General features: G+C 40.6%; 1 protein-coding gene across 6 annotated transcripts in view; it reads right to left on the reverse strand.

Moving 5' to 3' along the window:
- The window catches only part of LOC136711978 (nck-associated protein 5), a 187,571-nt gene that overhangs the window by 59,417 nt on the left and 107,864 nt on the right, over positions 1–20,290 (reverse strand). For all 6 annotated transcript variants that reach the window (XM_066688605.1, XM_066688607.1, XM_066688608.1 and 3 more), the window contains 2 exons: positions 7,980–8,070; positions 4,925–5,074 (listed from right to left, as the gene is read on the reverse strand). In XM_066688605.1, coding sequence (XP_066544702.1) covers positions 4,925–5,074; positions 7,980–8,070 — 241 coding nt within the window. The remainder of the gene's footprint in view (positions 1–4,924; positions 5,075–7,979; positions 8,071–20,290) is intronic.

Consider the following 20,290-nt stretch of genomic DNA (forward strand, 5'->3'; position numbering starts at 1 on the left):
AACAGACAATGAACATAAAAACAGTCCAACCGATAATGAATGTGATACTACAAGAATGATTCATATTTCAATGAATAAAGTATAAATCTCAGATTAAATATTAACAGTAGTAGTAGTTAGTAGTATGTATTTAATATGTATTGAAGTCATGGAATCCTGTGCTTAAAACCAAATCTTCTAAATTACCCCTTAATTACCATTTGTATAATCTAAGATAAGATATTAATTGGGGATGATCAAATCAAGGTGCTTCAGGGATGTTTCCATGGCAGTTTTTTAATTATAAGATTATTTTACACTTATTTTTCACAGTCATACACTGTGAATGCTTAATCATCAATACAATCACACTCAAAGCCTAAACAGCAGTTTTAAATGTTGCACTTCACCTAAAATAATGGGAATTAAAAAACTTTCGTTCATTACTTTAACATACAGAATAAAAACACCTACTGTTTTATTTGTCTTTGTTCAGTTTACAGCAGTCAAAAACATCCCCTTTTAATAATTTATGTTAAAGTAAATCTACACCTTTATATGACAGTCACTGAACGTTTAAGTGTCAATACAGTATACTGAAGTATTTGGAAGCCTACTGCCTTTAAAACTAGCCCCAGTGAACCTATAAGCAGATGTCCTCATCAATGGTACATCCGTGTTTGTGGTGTAATGGGGCTGGTTGTGAAGATGCTGTGACGACAAGTGTGTGTGTGCCTGAGAAGAACAAACCCTGGTCTGACCCACACCGGCTACAGGAAGTTGAATTTTTCGGTGACTGCGCTGGGTCGATGTACACTCTATTTCAGTCGCACAATGGCATGTACAACTCCAGAAAACAATCCATAATTGAATCTCTAAAACTCCCACATCTCCCTCCCTCCCTCCACAACAAGCTGACTCAGTACTCTGTGTCACATGCTCTCTCTGGTCTCGGCACGGCACTGGGAAATGATATGCACCCCTATTAAAATCAAGCTCCAGAATGACTACTCTTAATAGCAACGCACAACAAGGAGGGGGTCAGTCTGAGCACATGACACCACGGAATCCCAAAACCCCCAACGCACAGGTGACCGGCTCCCATTGGCCACACTGGCACCTAGTGGCCACTGTTGTATTTTCTGGAAACAGTTTATTATGCTCAACTTCGACTATGGCTTTATTTACTCTCCATGAAAGGACTTGGTATAGAAGGAAACGGGGAAAAAAGCTACACTTTTGTAATCACAATCGCACAGTGAATGACGGGAGGGCAAAAAAAGGTTACGGAAGCCGGAAAAATCTTAATAATTTTAAGATTTTAAAGATCAGCTACCTCCCTGCAACAAATTACAGTAATCATTACCGAGGGAAGTTTATTTCCACACTTTCAAGCACCAGGGAGTCTGTTGCCAAGACAATAAGTGATTTTGCAGTCCAATTTAACAAGCAAACAAAAGTTAAATATTCCGATTTTTAATTATTTGTATCTATTTATATAAACGCAGGGTTTGGGATCAGCCGGCACATTAAACCTGTGGATATTTCAGCGTCATTGCGGATGTCCTCGCTCCCTGATCCGAAGTTTGACATTCACGCACACTCTGCTCTGTTTGTTTGCGGAATCCTTTCACGGACACAGAAAAGTTTTGTTTTCTGTAAATTACGTATGTTAAAAGGGCACAATCAAACAATGGACTATTTATAGGGATGATGGCAGTGCACAGAGATGGGCTCCATTGCGGAACAAGTGCCTTTGTGGAAGAGTTAATTAAGGTTTCAATTGAGCGCCAGTCACCCGCGAGCGATGTGATTTCCCACACATGAATTGGGCTTTTCACCGGGAATCTTTTGCCCGGCCGCTGCCTTTCAAGCTGAAGGAAAACAGAAGAGATGTGTTTTCTCATGGTGATGTGTAACGTTGCCTCTATTTACTGCCGTGTTTTATTCCTAAATATCAAGCGGCTGCTGTGTGTGTCGGGCATTGTTTCATTGCGCTCTCAATTTGGTTCTGCTTGGCCGGGTTCTGCCAGCTCCAGTACAATGAATTCCCCATAATTAGACTGAGGAAGCGGCGGATACAAAATGCATATTAATGCAGGCCTGTGAGCATCTTTAAGGATGCATTTCTGGATGTGCAAAATGTCAAGAGCAAATGCAACAGGAGATACAAGAAGCAGGATCAACAATTGGGAGTTTCCGTTTATGGAAAATCTTGAACACTGATTTAGAGCTCTTAAGAGCTTGTTGATTTACAATGAAAGGGAAGCAAATAAATACAGACATTCATGAAACTGGTCTGATACATTACAAATAATGTATATAGCAGATATTTTCCATAACGTTATCATATATAGCATCTGGAATTAAGACTCCAGGATATAAACAATTATTTACCGCAGCCAAGAACCTAGAACATGCAGGGCAATCAATTCCATCAATCAAACCCTTCGCCAAGTCCTTCAGACAACTACCCACAGCTTTACATAAGCCAGTCAAAAACATTTCTTCCACAGCCAAAAACACAACACCCTGAGAGATAAGTGCAAACACAACTCACACAAACAGTGGGAAAAGAATTACATTTTTTTTTTGCACACTATTATCTCAGTACTGTTACTATAATGTACCAAAGGCATTCTGAACCTTAAAATAAATGTCATCAGATTCTAGCACTGCAGGCATTCGGCACAGATTCTGCCTACACAACTCACATCTGATTGGCTGAAGCAATCTCGAACACAGTGCATTTTGGAGGCTGCGAATAGTGAGCAGGTCAACTTTTTTTTCTTCTACCTATTTCATGTCAATGCCAAATGCATAATGTCTCCCTGGTCATTATACCTGGGAAGCAGCAGTCTGTTGTGTTACTGACATGACCTTCTGTTGTGTTACTTGTTTCCATGCACCACAACAATATTGTGCGGCGGTTTTCTGTCTCCATACAAGAGGAATATTACTTAAGCATAAGAAATCATATTCTCACAACAATACATATGTACAATTATCATAAACTTTTAAGAACACAATATGCCTAATCATCTGCAAACCAAAAGCCGAGGAAAAAGGCAATATTAAGCTTGCTTTGATGGCGTCTCTTTCGATATGCATACAGCTGTGTCAATAGCACTCCTCTCAAATCTCTCCTGCGATACCGGCTTCAGGGAAGGGTAGATCTGAAAACCTGTTAGGAACCCGAAAGAGTCTCATTGTGGTTTGATCTTAACATGGGCTCTGAGCAAAGCAGCGGTTTGACGGCTTTTACACCAAATCACTGTCTGTCCCCGTGTTTATTCTTTCACTTTCATTTCATGCTTTGCAAAAGTAACGCGATTACAGAGCAAAAAAAAAAAAAAAAAAGACAGAAGAGGCTTTCATCTCTGCACAGGCCAGACGCTTTTTAGGAAAAGTGTGGAACCTGGCTGCACTACAGAGCCGCGCCGCTCTGGCTAAGCCGCGATAACAGGGAACCACCTTTAGCTGGGGAGAGATGCCAGCTGCCTCCTCGTGATTACTGAGCACGGCCTTTCTCTGGGACATGTCTGCCAACTGTGCCACTCGGCGAACCAGTGTTGTGATGAGGGCCCAGAGTCAGTCTGTATAGGTGAGCCAAAACCCTTTCCAGCTCAGTGTGTGTGTGTCTGGCACCTGAATACAATGACACATGTGAAGGAAAAACTCAACTTAGCAGTCCTTAGAGGAAATTGTGTCTCTGTGTTCAGGCACACATGAGGGCATAACCATCGGTCTCTGGTTTTAATGGTACTCGGAGCAGGAATGCAGATTTACAGTTGAAATACTACTTTTGAGCACCTTTTGCACCTTTCTGTATATATGATGAAGTTTGTTTGAAAATCTGACCAACATATGTCACTTAAATGTATCATGTTATGTTCTCACTCGGACTGTTTTATTTTAAAACCACTTAAAACACATTTATGCCATTCAAAAGTCAGTGTCCTCAAAGGTCACACATACAGTCTCTACATACTGTGATTCATTGCGTGTTTTTGTTTGCTTTGTTGTTCCCCCCCACCCATTTTGTATTTGCTTTTGCACACCCCATTTATCATCAGTACAAGGATATAACGTAATGCATTTGATACAGCATTAAGATACGCAGCCACTGAATAATATGCCTGCCCTAACTACAGATGGCCCCGGCTGTAATTTATACCCTGTGAGATAATTCACCAGAATGGGAACATAGCACTAAAGCAACACACAATTAACAGCACTTTGTTCTAATTATCCCTGGGTGCAATTAATGTCAGTGTAATAGTTAATGTCGGCCTGTATTCCACTGTCTGGGGGTATTTATGTAGATTAATTCTAAAATTATTGGCAGGCTCCTGAATGTGTTTTCTGTAGGCCGTTGGGCAAGCTTGACATTGATAAGTGACCTCTCTCAGAGCCCAGGACCCGAGACCCACCTAACCAAATCCCCTCCTCAAATCTATTTCCAGGCTGGCTGCCATATCGATGACGCCATACTATTTTAATATCAAACGTGAGTTCTGTCGCTCTTGGAAATTACAACTGTTATTATTGTTTGCATAGGAAAACGGCTCTGGAAATGTAGAACCTTAACTGATTAATTGGTGTTTGACTAGCAGAGACCTTAGGTATAATTAGCTTACAATTATTAATAGCTGCAGACACAGAATTAAGTGCTGCTGGAGATCTAAGGAAACTCTAACTCCCAAGCCAGTGGCTGGAAATAATCCGAAATAATTGCTTTAAGTATAATACGAGCATGAAAATGATTAGAACTGTTGCAAGTTGACACAGAAAGAAAAAGCGGTCCTGTGTAGGAAAACCAGAAGAAGTTTTCTCGGCAGCTTTTTCTCTTTCGGACATTTTTTAAGGATTGTGGCCCCCTCTGAACGTTTGCTTTACATATGAAAGCCGAATATTGTGTGGGTGTGCTGGGGAATATGCGTACCTCTAGGGCCCGGAGGCGGTCCAGGAGCGACTTTGTTTTATCCCGCTCCTCCTCGGTGCCACTGCCTTCGCTCGGCGACTCCTCGTCTGCTACCAGGGTCACTTCTTCCATGGACTCCTTCTGCTTCCTCACTTCTTCAGAAAGTTTATCCTGGATACAGTTGGGAAAAAGACAGTGTTACCATAACTGATTCAAAAGCACGCACACTGAAGTCTTCCTCAAAACCTAAACCTAAACCAAAACCCTCCCCCTCAGCCCCCCGTGGATACGACCATTTCATTTAGTCCTGACGTCCTGAACACCAAACACCAGCAGGCGAGAGATCAGGGCCCCCTTTTCACTTTCATTAGAGAGAGTCGCTTCACCGAAAACAAACAAAAACAAACACAAACGACCACAAATTCTACGTGCTTTAATCTCCACATGAAAATGATTAACACAAATGAATGCATTTACTCTACGGACTCAAAATATTATTCTTCAGCACTCAACATTGCTGTGGTTTTCAGCACTAAACAGTTTTTCAGGTTGTGTTTTTGTTAGCAAACAAATAGGGTGCAATTAACAATTATTTTAACGACTTAAGTGCTGCGACTGAAGAAGAAAGCGTAACGATACACACGATCCAGTCAAATATCTGCAACACATCCCTCCCTTTTCTTAACCTCAACTATTTAATGAATGAGATCTGATGTGAGGTAGGGAAGGAGTTGTGAAATAAAACAACAACCACCTTTCAGGTTTCTAACTTGCTGTATTTTGCTGTACTTGAAATTCATTACATTTCACATCTGGTTCCAGTTTGGGACGCACACAACTTGTTTCACTATCAACTGCTCTCATGAACAAATGATGATACATATCTTAAATAAATTTTTAACGTGGCAATTAAAACCCCCGAACAATAATATTATTAAATCCATTAGGTAGACGGGAAAAGTGCAGCTATGTGGATTATATTAGACAGAAACCATGCAGGTAGTATTTCTCCTCAGCTGGAAAGTGCTTTCAAAGCTGATTATTTCCCAACATATACAACATATCATTATGCAACTCTGCCATGTCAGATTGAAACCCTTACACTTCATTGTCAAGTTTGTTCACAGCCCCTCACAGTAAAATGCATCGTCTTTACGCCCTGCCATGATGGATGTGTTTAACAACACTCAGCACCACTCGACACATTGGAAATTGCCATTTACAGTACAAACACAATGTCGTAGATTAGATTTCATTGGTAAATACATTGTGTACCTGAAGAATTCAAGCAAGCACTCCTATGGATCCCAAATGATCAAAATGAGTCATTTGCGTTTTTTCCAAGTCTGGTTTCCTGTAAATGAGCAATAAAATAAAAGCCAATCCATTTAAAGTGGTTGGCAAACCAGGAAGAGTAAACGCAACCGGGCAGATTAAATCCCCTCGAAGCAGCGTGTGTAACTTTTCAATGTTGCCAACATGGAGGCACTTGAAAGATCAAAAAAAGGGGGTCAGAATGGATAAGCCAACAGGAATTACAGTGACAGGGAGTCAAATACTGTATTTACCACATATAGCAGCACCCTCTTCACAATGTAATGAGACAAACCCTATCTAGTGAGCATCTGACACTATCCTGCACAGTACCTGTGTGGACCAGACCACTCTACGTTGCTATGCAGATTCCCTTTCCCCATCTGCAGTTTACGAATGCAAATCCCATGTCTATTAATCCACTCAAGTTGATTAATGTGCAGGCATTATTCTTTCTGAAGCCATCATTTAAGTAATCACCAGCTCTCAGAGCCTCCAACTCTCCCACACATTTACATTGATAAAACTGCTGATGATTTCTTTATTACCCCCTCCATCAATCAGAAATATGCAGTGTCGGAGAAAAAGTCACACTCCCAGGGTAACGTTTGAGATCCAGTGCCCCTCCGACGGGCCCTTCTGTAACGGGCTAAGTGATATTTCTGCTAATTAATTATGCATTAGCAATTCTGTGAGTAATTTGCATATATAATATAATATAATATAAGACACCCTCCCCCCAGATTCATGACAACGGGGGATTTTTCTTTCCATACGTCCCGATGCTGTCATCTGCATCTTAGGACAGTCGGAACTGAAGATTGATCAGGTGTAATATGTCTCACCATTAAACTGAAATAGGTGGCAGAAGCCTCCGGCCCGACCATTTTACAAACGTGTCACCGTAACCAGGATCCCGTGACCACAAATCAATTAACACCGGAGAGCTGTGCTGAGGTTACAACTGTGTGTCACGAAGTCAGGTTCCCTAATTGCACTGACACGCAAACAAACAATCAGTGACAAAACGCGTGAAACGGCAGACGGCCATCTCCGACCGACATACATAATTGATGCTCTTTAATATACTTCTAAACGCCGCCGTCACTGATCCACAGCTGTTCCGCTCAGGAAAGGTTAACTCCTCCAAAGCGAGGCAGCATTTGTTTTAGATTTATTAGGTCATTTAACTATTTATAGCTGTGAAGGATAAATGCGGTCTCTAGAGGTCTTTCGATGAATTGTACATGTTTCTTTGACATCACTCCCGGGCGCTTCCCCTTTCAGGCTCCCCTAACTTCACTCCCACCCAGAAGAATTGTCTCCAATACCCTTTCCAGAATGGTTGCCTTGACAGATGTGAGCTCAATGGTGTCCAAAATTATCCAAAAACCTTCCCCTCTGTGTAAAACAGTAAATATCTGTTGCTTATGTACCTGTATCTGATACTAATCTAGTCAATGCACACAAAATGCAAATACTGGGAGGTGACACATCATTTGGGGAGGGAATGTTATGAAGGATGATGTTCTGCATTTTTCAACAGCTCTGTGTTTCTTTGTTTTTGTTTATGTTTATACATTGGGAACAACAAAACAACTATCTTGATCTGAGAAATTGCAGAAAACTCTTTAAACTTGCTTTTTATTTCCCTGAATGGTCATCCAAGGAGAAAAATAAGTTGCACCAACATGGCACGATGATTCACGAATTAATGGATAGGAGCGTCCCGGCTGCCAGTGCGTCCCCATCAATCCCATACCTTGTAGGCGTTCATAATGTCCATGGTGTCCACGGCCGTCTGCTCCAGGGGGCCCTGGTTCTGCAGCAGACTCCGCACTGTCTCTTCCATCCTGTAGAACAGCAAGGAAATTGCATGTCAGAGCTCATTCCCTTTGTAATACAACACACGGCACTCTGCGGACGTCCTATTGCGAAGTTTGTGGGAAATGAAAACTAAATCTATTTTATTTATGGAGTTGTCGGCATGTTACGCGTGAGTGCGCACTTTTCTTCGACGCCTTCTGCTAATATTGACCTTGAAAAAAGACGCACGATCCATCAGAGGGGATATTCTCCGGAGAAAGCAGCCTGAGACATTAAAAGAATATTATGAACAAACTCAAGTGTGTTTAGGGAACAACAGCCGCGAAACTAGCGGCGTTCGGGACGTACGTTTCGTCTGCGCTCGTTCTGGGATCCGCATTCGATTTGACCCCTGACTAACAGATTATTAAAATAATGATGCGCATTTCTATACTACATGAATTAAAGGGTATGTTGTGTTGCTCTAGAATACAGAGAGAATAAGAGAGTAACAGTTACGTGTCAATAATTATATAACCGTTATAAGGATATGATGACAAAAATTATTACAATTCTAGTCTGGAAGAAAGAAAGTGTTGGGACATTGACAGCTACCAATTCACGTATCAAGTTATTTACTTTACTGTGGTATAGGTATTGTGTTGAATTGTTGATAATAATAATAATAATAATATACACAAATCAGGACAATTCCAGATACATCCGCTAACCTTTACAAAGTACCATGATGTTAGATGACATTTAGTTTTTCTCTCTTTTCATTTTCACCATTTTTAATTTTAATTTGCATTTCCATTACCCCTATTTTGTTTCCAATACTGAGAGCTCCGCGAGTCATTTATCATGTTTATCACAATTTAATGCTCAGTGACATTTTACTTATTTTATTGCACATTTTCCAGTTGACGTGTGGAAGACGCCACATTGGCAAAGGCTGTGGGAAGAGCTGCACCATCTGTCGGCCAAATGCAAACGGGAATAATCTGACTGTAATCGTCGGTTCAGACCGCAGCGCTCCATGACAGATTGATGCCACTTCTGCTTAAACGCTGACCTTAATCAGAGTGACGGGACACAGTGGACAGAAACCCTGTGTCTAACAGGTCAGGTCAAAGAGTTACAAAAGGTGATGGTAATTTAAGACACCTGAAACTCAGGATTGATTTACAGTTTTCTGAGAGAGCGGAGAGTCACAGAAATGAATTTGATAAATTGTCTATGGTACTTACAACCATAGTTAAAGTTGAAACAGTTTGCAACACCTTAGCAACTTATACATGAATCCAAAATCACAACCATGTGTCATTTCACCTCTTCTCATTGTAATGAAGGTAATATAGATGACAAATATATGAAAAATTCTTAATTTGCTACACTTTCTTTGTCACACTGTGCAAAATGAAATATAGCTATCAGTGTCATCGATGTGTACATGAATCAAACAGCATAATGACATAATTTTGGATTGATTATGTAACAGTTTAACAGATAAAAGCTGACTAACGCAATGCAATTATAAATCTCAATACAAAACATTTGTTATGAATCTGGAGTGATTTTAATATTTTAATTAAGCACATATCCATATATATTCCTTGTCATCTGGTGTGTTATTAGATTGTAAAAAAAAAAAATGAATTATTACTACTACTACTACTACTAATAAAAATAACCTCAAAACGACCTCTCAAATAATTAACCAGAAGACGTTTACTGCTCAGTAACTGTGCAATCAAAGCTCTCTGGCAGAAAAGCCATGCATTTGCTTTTTTCTATTTGATTAGAGATTAGAGATTTGATTAGAGATGCAGCTTGTTACCCAAGATGTGACGAAGAAACGTTGGCAACTCAAGTGCGAAAAGCCTCATCAAAATCATTCGAATAAAAACCTTGGAGGCCTGAACTGCCACCATTACAGAATCTGGTTTATCCTCACTGGCTCCAAACCAGTCACTCACAAAAAAAAAAAAAGCAGCTCTTGTATAGTTTGCCTGCGATTATTCAGCTCATTACTCAAGACTTTCGGCTCCAGAGCTGGCAAACCGAACCCGAAACCTCCCCGAACCAGGATCCCTCAGTGTTCAGTTCCTGGAGCGCTTGCTTAAGATTTGCTGGCATTGAGTTCAGCACCACACGGGGGGGAGACGGCTAGTCCTTGGCCACAGCCGCCTTTCAACAGTAAATGTAAATACTGGACTTCGGCCCAGATTAGCTCTGACCTTAAACACAAGCTCACCATAGACGTTCCCAACTTAAATTGTGCCACTGAATGACTACGACCCTCCACGGACTCTTTAAAGGATTGTGAGACATTAGCGAAGAGATAATGCCGGTGATGATTACTATGTTGTCTGGTCTCATTTATAACAGCTAAGTGTGTGTGTGTGTGTGTGTGGGGGGGGGGGGGTTGAGAGACACACCTTTTAAATTGAATTAGCCAGTGGGGAATTCAATAAGACCTACTTACATTCAGCCAAAGCACATCTCTTCAAGAAAGTGGGAACAAATCAGCTTTATATCAGATATATGATGTGAAAAAAGTCAAAATGCACCATGTATAGTAGTGTACCATTGGAAAATAAGTGATTGTTACCTTAAGTTGAGCACAGCAACTGTTGCACATATTGACGAGAACTTTTCACATTTACTGCTTCGAACATTTTAAGACCTTTTATCTCTTGATCTGCGTCGAACAAGAAACCCACCCATAAGTCAGACTCCAATAACCTTCAAACCACACCACTCTGGCTGCAGCGTAATTATTCTGAAATAAATTATGAAATATTGTATCGTGTCGAGCGCTGGATTCTCAATTGCAGCCACTTATTCTTCCTGTCTGTTAAATCTGCCAAAACGATCTGCAGTGAAATCTGTTTTTTAAAGCAGCATCTTTAAGGGGTCTGACTTTCATTTAATTCTTGCCACATTTCGGCTGTGATTTATGTACTGGAACATTGCAAATAAGAATTTCATGGAAAATTACCCCTAAATAATCGTATTTTGATGGTGCAATGGTTCTAAATTCTAGCAATTTTTTAAAGTTATTTACCAGTGAAATTGCTTAGGACTCATATCTCCTAGTTATTTTAAGTACATAATGCTTTAACACATTTATTTCTCTGTGTACCGCACTCCATATTCTCTATATACCATGATGGGTTCAGCCCAAGTTTACTTAATGATAACAATGGATGAATTATTTACTTCAAACTCAGTTTCAGTGAAAGATATATAGATCTACAAATGTGGAAAGCCAGTGGGTGACTTTAGCACACAGATAAAACGCTCATTGTGTACAGCGGCAAACTTTAAGTCATATCAAGGTTAATTTTATTCTGCAAAGCACCAGAAACATCTATATTTTCTAAAAGTTTTCTTTTCCTTCTGTTGTTCATTTAAGTACCAAAAACCTTTGATCAATTAAACTAATTAAGGGCAAGCTTAAGTGTATGATATGTATTCTTTAAACAGTTGTATTAAAACTGCTACACCATGTGTGCATTAATAATAAAAGAGCACTTATAACTGGTCCAAAGCTGAATTCCTTCCTGTTAGTGCTTAAAAAAAAACAGTCGACACACAGTTAAAGTAATCGTACTCCAGGCTGGCTTTTGAAATTGTTCTGCAACATGTCAGAAACAGAAGCAATAAATCCCAAACAAGTTTTTAAAGCAATCCAATCGCTCTCCTGTTTGATCGTCTGACCTTTCCACCGACAGCCTCTTTGAAGTCTGTGTGAAGTCCGACAGGAAGCACAATAAAGCCACCCTTACATTTACATCCCAGCTATGTTTAATGTAAGGAGGTTCAGCAAGAGCTCCAACTCATCCACAGTCCCATAATTCGTTTTTGAGTCACTTGTTGGAGAACCCAATCAAGACCAAACACTAAAGACCTTGGGATCTAACACGAATGCTTTACAGACACCCCCCGACTGCAGAGTCTTTCAAACGACAGCGTTGGTCTCTAGTAATAACCCTTTTCCCAGGGTCCAGACTATTAAAACCCTCACCCCTTACTCATGTGTTTTCCTTTTTAAAAACCTGCAGCCTTTCTGACGGACAGATTTAGGACATCCTGCCTTTCATACTCGACAAACACTTTCAACACACAGTTTAGACCAGCTATAAGGGCTTATTGCTCACTGTTTTTATTACCTGTCTTTAAAATTAACCTGTTCTGTGTCAGTAAAATAGATTGACATCATAAATAGGCTAAATTGCGCCCACATGTTTTCGATATAGGGTCCCAGATCTCGACAGCCTTGCTTCCTGACTCACTCTCGACCGTATGGCAACAGCGAGGGACTGTTATTACATCCTGCTCAACTGATAATAGCCCTTAACCTATATATCATATAACGTAACATAAGACATCACTTCGAATGATACATTAAGACTCACCTAGTTCTGGAGCTCTGAACCTGTCCATTTAAATGGCTAGTCCTAAACACTGCCAACACAATACTGAGTATATTTTTAAAACCCATTCATTTCTCGTGGAAAATAACCAACCTCTAATGTAGTGTGCTAAACCAGCAGTATGGAAACGTGGGTCTATAGTGTAAAATAGGCCAGCCGGGATGATTACAAGCATGACTGGTTTTAACAGCAACAGTAGTCCAACATTGATATGAAATGATGCGTGTTCAGATTTGACTCCAGCATCTTTACAAGACGTCGCCCTTCGTACGGACGATCTGAGGACCACACGACTGGCAGCAGACCATATAGATCTAAGACCAGGACCCCCCATCTGGCTGGTGTTCGGTCCAGCGCTCAGAAAATATCTCCCGCTGAGTGCTACTGTGATCTGGAGCCCGGCCACGCAACGAGAGGGATCTCTGGATGATTAATTTACAGCGTGTGGGTTCAAACATAGACCCCTCTGAAGCATCATGGACTATTTCAGATTACAGGGATTTGGCCTCGACTGACAGACACTCGTAGAAAGACACTCCTCGGAATTCTCCAGGACATTCGCTTGGTCCTCTCTGTATGAGGTATATTGTTCAGAAAAAATACATACTTTGTTTATTTCAGATTCATTGTAACTTCACGAGATAACGCTTGCACACAGTTGGCCAATAATTGTGCACAAAAAGTGAAATAATCACATAGTATCATGTGATTGTGTTATGGTACCTTGCCCAACTGTGCACAAACTATCTGTTGGTATTATCTCTTCACTGGCAGATGTGAACCAAGAGGATTTGCCATGACACTTTTTTCCATTTGTTTTTTATTTACTTACACACTAAAGCAACTCCTATGAGATATTTACCAATAAATTAAACTATATTATTCCGACAAGTTCACATATACAGCATTAAGACCCAGAGCTATTGAGATTGCGTGGATATTTATATGTTTTTTGCATTAAAAAGTAATGTTCTGACTCATATTAGCTGCACAAGAACCACTCTTTAAATCATCAGATGCTTAATTATGAAACAGGCTAATAACACATTCTAGAATATTAAACTATTAATATCTGCTCACATTTTGTTTTAACTGTTTGGCTCAGTTCTACAGAACAAAAATATACATTTGTAGCCAACTTTATCACAGAAAACTCAAAAGATTTCTTAATTAAAACAAACCGTTGTGTTTTGTATGTATATTTAGTTTGAATTAAAATATGCACCACATAGTCCTGGCTGTATCTGATTTTAAACCAGATTTCAAATTCCCTTCATCAATTTAATCTATAGACATTATACCATTCTATAAAAACAGGTTTCACTAATTAGCATTGACATTATTTCTTATAATCCATTAAAGTCTTCTGTTAGCGTTTTGAAAATAAATTACCCACACAATTTCAAAGTAGATTGTTTGTTGATTAAAACAATACAAAAAAAAAAAAACTTGAAGTTACTAGGCAGTTTTTTCTAAAAATGTTATCACAGGTAATTTATTTTCACTGTTAGACAGTTTCGAAGTGTGAACCTACCTGGCCAAAGCAGGCAAACCTCCAGGAAAAGTCATTCAACAATGTCTTATTCCATCAACAGTGTATTAACAGCTCAGCTCACCCCTCCACCTTGTAAATTAATTTGGACAGCCATACAATTAAAAGCTTGCAAGACACATGAAATCACCAAGACCCAACAACAGGTCAGATGTTTTTTTTCTGATCCAGGGCATGTGGCACCACGCATGACCATCATTTGATGGATAAATATTATCGCCTTATCCTTCTCTGCTTAATCACATCTTGGCTAGTCAGCGTTTTCACTATTTAAGGCTTTATTTTTGTGTGGAAAACACCTAATTCCTCCACCCCCACAACCCCTTCCCTGTCTACTCACTGCAAAACCATAGTGCTACTCACCCTGCCAGACGTGTAAGTACGCACTAAGCCTTTTATCCTTTTTAAAGATACTTTTGTGTTTCACCAAGATTGTGTTCAGGCCTCCGGGATTTCTACATGGAGACATGGGTCTCAATCACTGCCAAGGAGACCCCTCTGCAGAGGCACTGGCCACATGAAAACCAACCAGTTTGTTTCAAGTCCAGTCCCCCCTTTTGAAAGAGTCGTAAAACACAGGAGGCTGTCATGCGTGTTAAGAATGGATAGCATTACAAAGTTTCAAAACTGGTGACCAGTGGCTTTTTTTCTCTCTCTCTTTTCTTTGCCGGAACTCTGACCTTTCAATAAGATGCACATGAAAGCGAAGCAGAGGAGGCAACAACAGGAAATGAAGATATGCCATCCATGTGTTTGTCGACTCTTTCTTACTGGAATCCTCTACAGCTATCCCAAAAGCTTTCTATTTAGGGGAATCATATTATTTATTTATGTGGTTGTTCTCTAAAGGTGCACAGATCTGGACTATTAAACGCGATGTTGACACGAGCCATAAAATGTTAAATATTCATCAGATCTCCACGTTTACTCACCATGCATTTTTGTTACAATTGACTCTCAGTGCGCTATGGATGCAAAACATGGGGAGAGGCACTAAAAGCGATGTAAATACCATACCCCTCTTGGAGGTTAAGACACAGAAATATAATGCATGGCTGAACAAGCAGTTTACACAGATGCTTTACACTTAGTCGGGTTTTTATTCTGGTCATAAAACAGCCACTCAAATATCAAAGTGCCGTGATATTTACGATGATCTGGACTGTAAATAAAGACATATTATTATCCTGTCACATTACATAATCCTTCTTCCTCGCAGCCCTGTTCCTTGATTGCTCTGGCTGTTGAAGAAGGACCTCTGAGGCAAAAGCTGTCAAACACGGTTAGCACTTGAACAAAAGCTATTTCGGCAGAAACGTCTTACACTGTACTTCTTTTGTGATCAACAGTTATATCCTGGCACACACCGGCAGAGCGCCTCCTCCTTCCTGAGACTCCTTTCTACTTCTCTAAGTCTTTTAATCTCCCCAAACAACAGATGAAACCGACACGCAACGTTAAGACAACCCCAACACAGGTATTTAATGCGAACGTAAAACTAGAACCTATTATCCTTTGCCACAAGCACAGCTGCAGAGCATTGATGAGTCCCCTGAGGGTAGAAAATATGTCTGTGGCTGATGTCTTTAGCCCGGGAGACTCGGTTGTGGACGCCCAAAGTAAATCTCCGGGGTGTGCAGTACTCTAACCCTCTTAGAAAACCCAGCAAATCAGCAACGGCGAGAATTCCTCTCACTTTGGCATAAATATGCAATCGTGTGATTGTTCATTTCTGCAAACTGATCATCGATATACATAAACAGATGTATTTTTCCAATATGCGTCTGTGTGTGTGACCTAAGAAGTAGTGTATGTCTGTCTCGTGTGTGTCTGTGCCCACACAGCATGGTGATCCAGTGACGACCAAAGGAATTTCATGGTGCTTTCCTTTTATCAAAAGACATGTCGAGGAGAATCTATATCACTCCCTTTAAGTCACTGTGCCATTCTCTGTCATCAATATCCCACAGCCGACAGCTCCCCGTCAGCCGGCTAACAACTACATGAGGCACCCATCCCTATGATGTGTACATGGCTGCCCTACTTTCTCAGAAATCTGTAATCTGACCTCTTTTACAGATCCTGTAAAGGTCCATAATAAGCCGGTTTAATCCTCGGCGGAAACACACTCGGAGTGTCGGTATCTACTGAGGAATTGGATGTGGTCAGGTCTTAGTGCTACAGTTTCTTAAGTGACTTAGTCTTAAGGCAGGGATACCTATGGTTTTTGCTGTGGGCTGAACTGAACAGCAGGCTGAATTCACACATGTAAAAGCCTCCAGTCCCTCAGAGGTAAACGTAGTATTCTCAGAGCAGGAATGAGATAAGGCTGGAATAACACCGACTCAAAGTTATCAGGAGAATAATAAGCATCATCATCGTTGAAGAAGGTTTAATTGAACATTCGTTTTCTAATTTCCAGTAGGTATCAAACTGAAGTCCCAAATTTGTATCAAATTATGTGTTCTGCCTAAACATGGGGTCGCTAATCTCTCGCACACAAAACTGGGAGCGATAATTGCAAGCTCGGTGAAAACCAGCTGAAACACTCTTTTTTTCCTAGAAAGACTATCAGATTATCAGATGCTGGCACACATACGGTATGGATGGTAAGCTTCACATAATGACCCGGACTGGGAGGCGCGCAGTAAGCAGGGAAAACATTCCCAGAATTCCCTCTCCTGGAATTCAGATGGGGTGGCCCACCTGCTGCCAGATGTGGATCCCTTCATAACCACTTTAACCCTGCTTTTGTCATAATTTCCGCGTATTAAAATGGCAAGGATTAGGGCCCTAAATCTCTCATCATTTCTTAAACTCACCATATTGTTGAGTTTTCTTAACTTACCTAAACGCATAGTTAGCAGATTTTTCAAAATGGTCTTATCTGGTCCCCTGGATGTGGACGAATAACTTGGAAGCCAACGCGATGTTTATGTTGTTATTCCATTTGATGATATCATAAAAGTTTTTGAGTTCTTACGGCTAAAACGATGCTGGTTCGTGTCAGATGTCAGAGGCTGTGCGACAGGAGCTTTTTTCTGTTTATAATCATAAAAACCCCTTGATTTTCACACAGCCAACAGCAAGTCAAACTCATCGCCGTGGCCAGATGCTGGAAGTAAAAATAGAATCAGAAGCCCCCCATAAACAAAGCTATTTATAACTCCTCTGTGAGTATACTTTGCGAAATCCCATTGACCAATTATCCAGAGACCATTACTTAGCGTCTGTCAGGAGTTGAAACGAGAAAGAAATTGCAAACAAACAAATTCATAACTATATTTAGACCCAGGAAGCCTGCTATCTATTAAACTGTCTGACTTTTGGGGCAGTCTAGTTTTCCCCTGTCTTGATGACTAAAGCAGTAGGGCAGCTTCAAAGACTCTGGCAGGAGGCGCAGTGCATATACAGCCAGCAGATGTCAAGGTGAAGCTTCCCCCGATTGTTTCTAGCTCCTGAAACATCTGCTGTGCTGGCTCTGCCCAGATGTGCTGGGATCTCCCTCTGCGCTGATTGAAAACCTCTTATAAATCCCCCAAATTAAAGGAATTGGTTTCATAAAAAGGCACTGGTTTTCAAATCGGGAAGGATCGCGGGACAGGTTTATTGAATCGTTGTATGATTTGTTAGTCCCAGCGCTGTGGAATGCACGTTTGAGATCAGGACTGGAACCAATTATGGGCACATGGGTACCATGGCGAGGAGAAACTCGTTTCAGGGTATTTAAACTTTAAAGGACACTGGTTCCTTTTCAAGTGGGTTTCACAGCGGAACATGCGGAAGAACAACTCTAGCCATTCGAAAAAAAAGCCTCTAGCAACTAATTTATACGCCAAATTATTTTCCCATTTTTAAATTGTGACAGCAAAGAGTTAGATTCCAAACAAAGTAGGCATTCATAAAAAAAACATTTCGCACAATTATTCCTCAACATCTGCAACACATTGTATGGTTTCAAACATTTCTGCTCTAGCTCCAAACTATGTTACTGTAATTAAACTTAGTTAGCAGCACCAGTGGACTTTGGACTCTGGTCATTTGTATTAGTTATGTGAACAGATTACTCATCCCATCCCCGCCTGCAGCAGCCAGTGGCAGCGAAGTTTAAGGATGACTCACACAGTTACTTCTGTGTCAGTGATTTATTGATTCACCTCTGAACCGAGAAGGGGAGGTAGGTAAAGATCTCAGTACCTGTAGACGGCTTCCCTCAGCTTCAGCCTAAAGTCTGTGTCCTCTGTGAGGGATCGCAGAGGGCCCCTCGTCCGGCCTGGCGCCCGCAGGGACATTGTCAACCTCGACTCCCCTCTCCGGGCTGGGACAAACGACTTCTCACGGTGGGCTTCGCTCGCAGACTGAGCGGCCGCTGGATGCTCTTTTAAGGCAGTGCTAGCCTGGCCCCACACTGTGCGGCACAGGAACGCTTCCACATGGTGCCTTCATGACTCATAAATCTCACCGCGGTGCACGGGTTAAACAGCCGACCCCGGCTCACGTTTGGCTTTGGGTTGTTGTAACCGTTCTCAGAGCGTGCACCAAGCAAGAACTTCTCCCCTGACTGCTTCTCTGGTTGGCCCCAGCTGCAGAAGTAAGTAGACCACTTTGCACTTAAAAAAAAAAAAAGTGGGATGAGTATTTCACTTCCAACCACGGGGCTTGCCAGCATCTGACCTACATCACCGGGCAGAATGAGTCTCCCACTAATCCCACAGTTTAATAACAAGACACAGAGAAGCCCGGAGAGCCCTGCCCCGAGCTGGGGGGCCGGTCGTGTCACTCAGCGGCTCTCCTCCCATTTATTATGCAGCTGTGAGGGAAGGCTAACTTTATATTTTAATGTTCACGCGGGAGCACACGTCAGGAATGTATAAAAACACAATTCAAATAAGAAGTCGACTTCTGCCAAAACCCAGCGGTTCTTTTTCTGTGTTTTCTTTACTTAAAATACAGAAGTTGATGTTGCCTAAGCAGCAGAACAGCTGTTTTTATATTGGACCCTTCAAATTCTGGTGATATTGATGAACGAGATGTGACTCTCAGAAAGGACCAGGGCTGAGCTTGTTGCGTTTGTTGTCTTTTTTAAACGAAGCTGTTTTCTATCCTGGTGTATGTCTGGTTCCCCTTATAGATTTTCGGCCTACACAGAACCAGGAAGACATAAATAATTGAGGCTGTTTCTCAGTGTTTTAATGTAAATGCCTAAAACGCCAGTATGAATAAATGTTCACCGAACTAAACCGAATCCGGCAAACGAACTGATCAGTGAGTGGAGGGGTTACATAGAAAACAACACATGAATCACAGTTTAAATGTGTCCCAGTATTGTGGCCTTACAGTTTCAATATAGACTCATATATGTTTTAACTGCATTATTTAAAATTAGTTTGATCATCAGACGATATCATCTTCCATCTCTCTCCACACTGGGATTGTTTTTTATTTTAAGATTATCTGCCCCATAAGCATGTTAGGAAACAGTCTATATATTTTTTTAAATAAGAGGATTATCAAACCCAGCAGTCCGAAAGTGGCTCTCCTCCAAAGCATGTTTATTCTTGGAAATGGGTGTTTATATTACGAATATGAGAGTAAATTGCCAAAATCCATCCCTTTATTTTACATGAGTGAATGCTACACTTACACAAATATATAGTTTTCTCTTATTCAAATTTGTAGTAAACTAAATGCTTCCCAATTAAGCAAAACTGTTACTGCCCCAGTCTCTCCACATTGTTAATACTTGGCACTAAAAACAGAGAATAAAATCCAATAATTAATTGTTATTAAAACGAATGTGCTTGATATTAAACTACAGTTTACATGATAATTTGATAACAGGCTATAGGGTATGATTTCAATGGGATAAAAGCTGTCGGGTATAAAATGTTTATTATATAACAGTTAATATATCAACTAGTTTTGTATAACCTTGCAAAACAAAGTCACACACTGAATTACTAAGATCTTGATTTATGTTATTTTCAGAAGATTTTAGTTGCATGAGAAAAAGTTTTCAGATTGAGAGTAAAAACAATCCCAGGGGGTTGTAAATACAGCTGATGCCCCACAAAACTCATCTGCTCCTAATATCATACATATGCAGACTGCTTTAAGATCAAATAAAAGAGAAAACGTTTTCTGATGATCAGAATTGGATATACAGCTTAAACAGGGTATGAAGGCCTTTGGCTCCAGAACTAAATTAGACCTTTTGAAACTATATATAAAAAAATGTGCTACTTGAACTCAAAGAAGAGACAACATAGGAGG

Source organism: Amia ocellicauda, chromosome 16 (assembly GCF_036373705.1).
Source record: "Amia ocellicauda isolate fAmiCal2 chromosome 16, fAmiCal2.hap1, whole genome shotgun sequence".
NCBI lineage: Eukaryota > Metazoa > Chordata > Actinopteri > Amiiformes > Amiidae > Amia > Amia ocellicauda.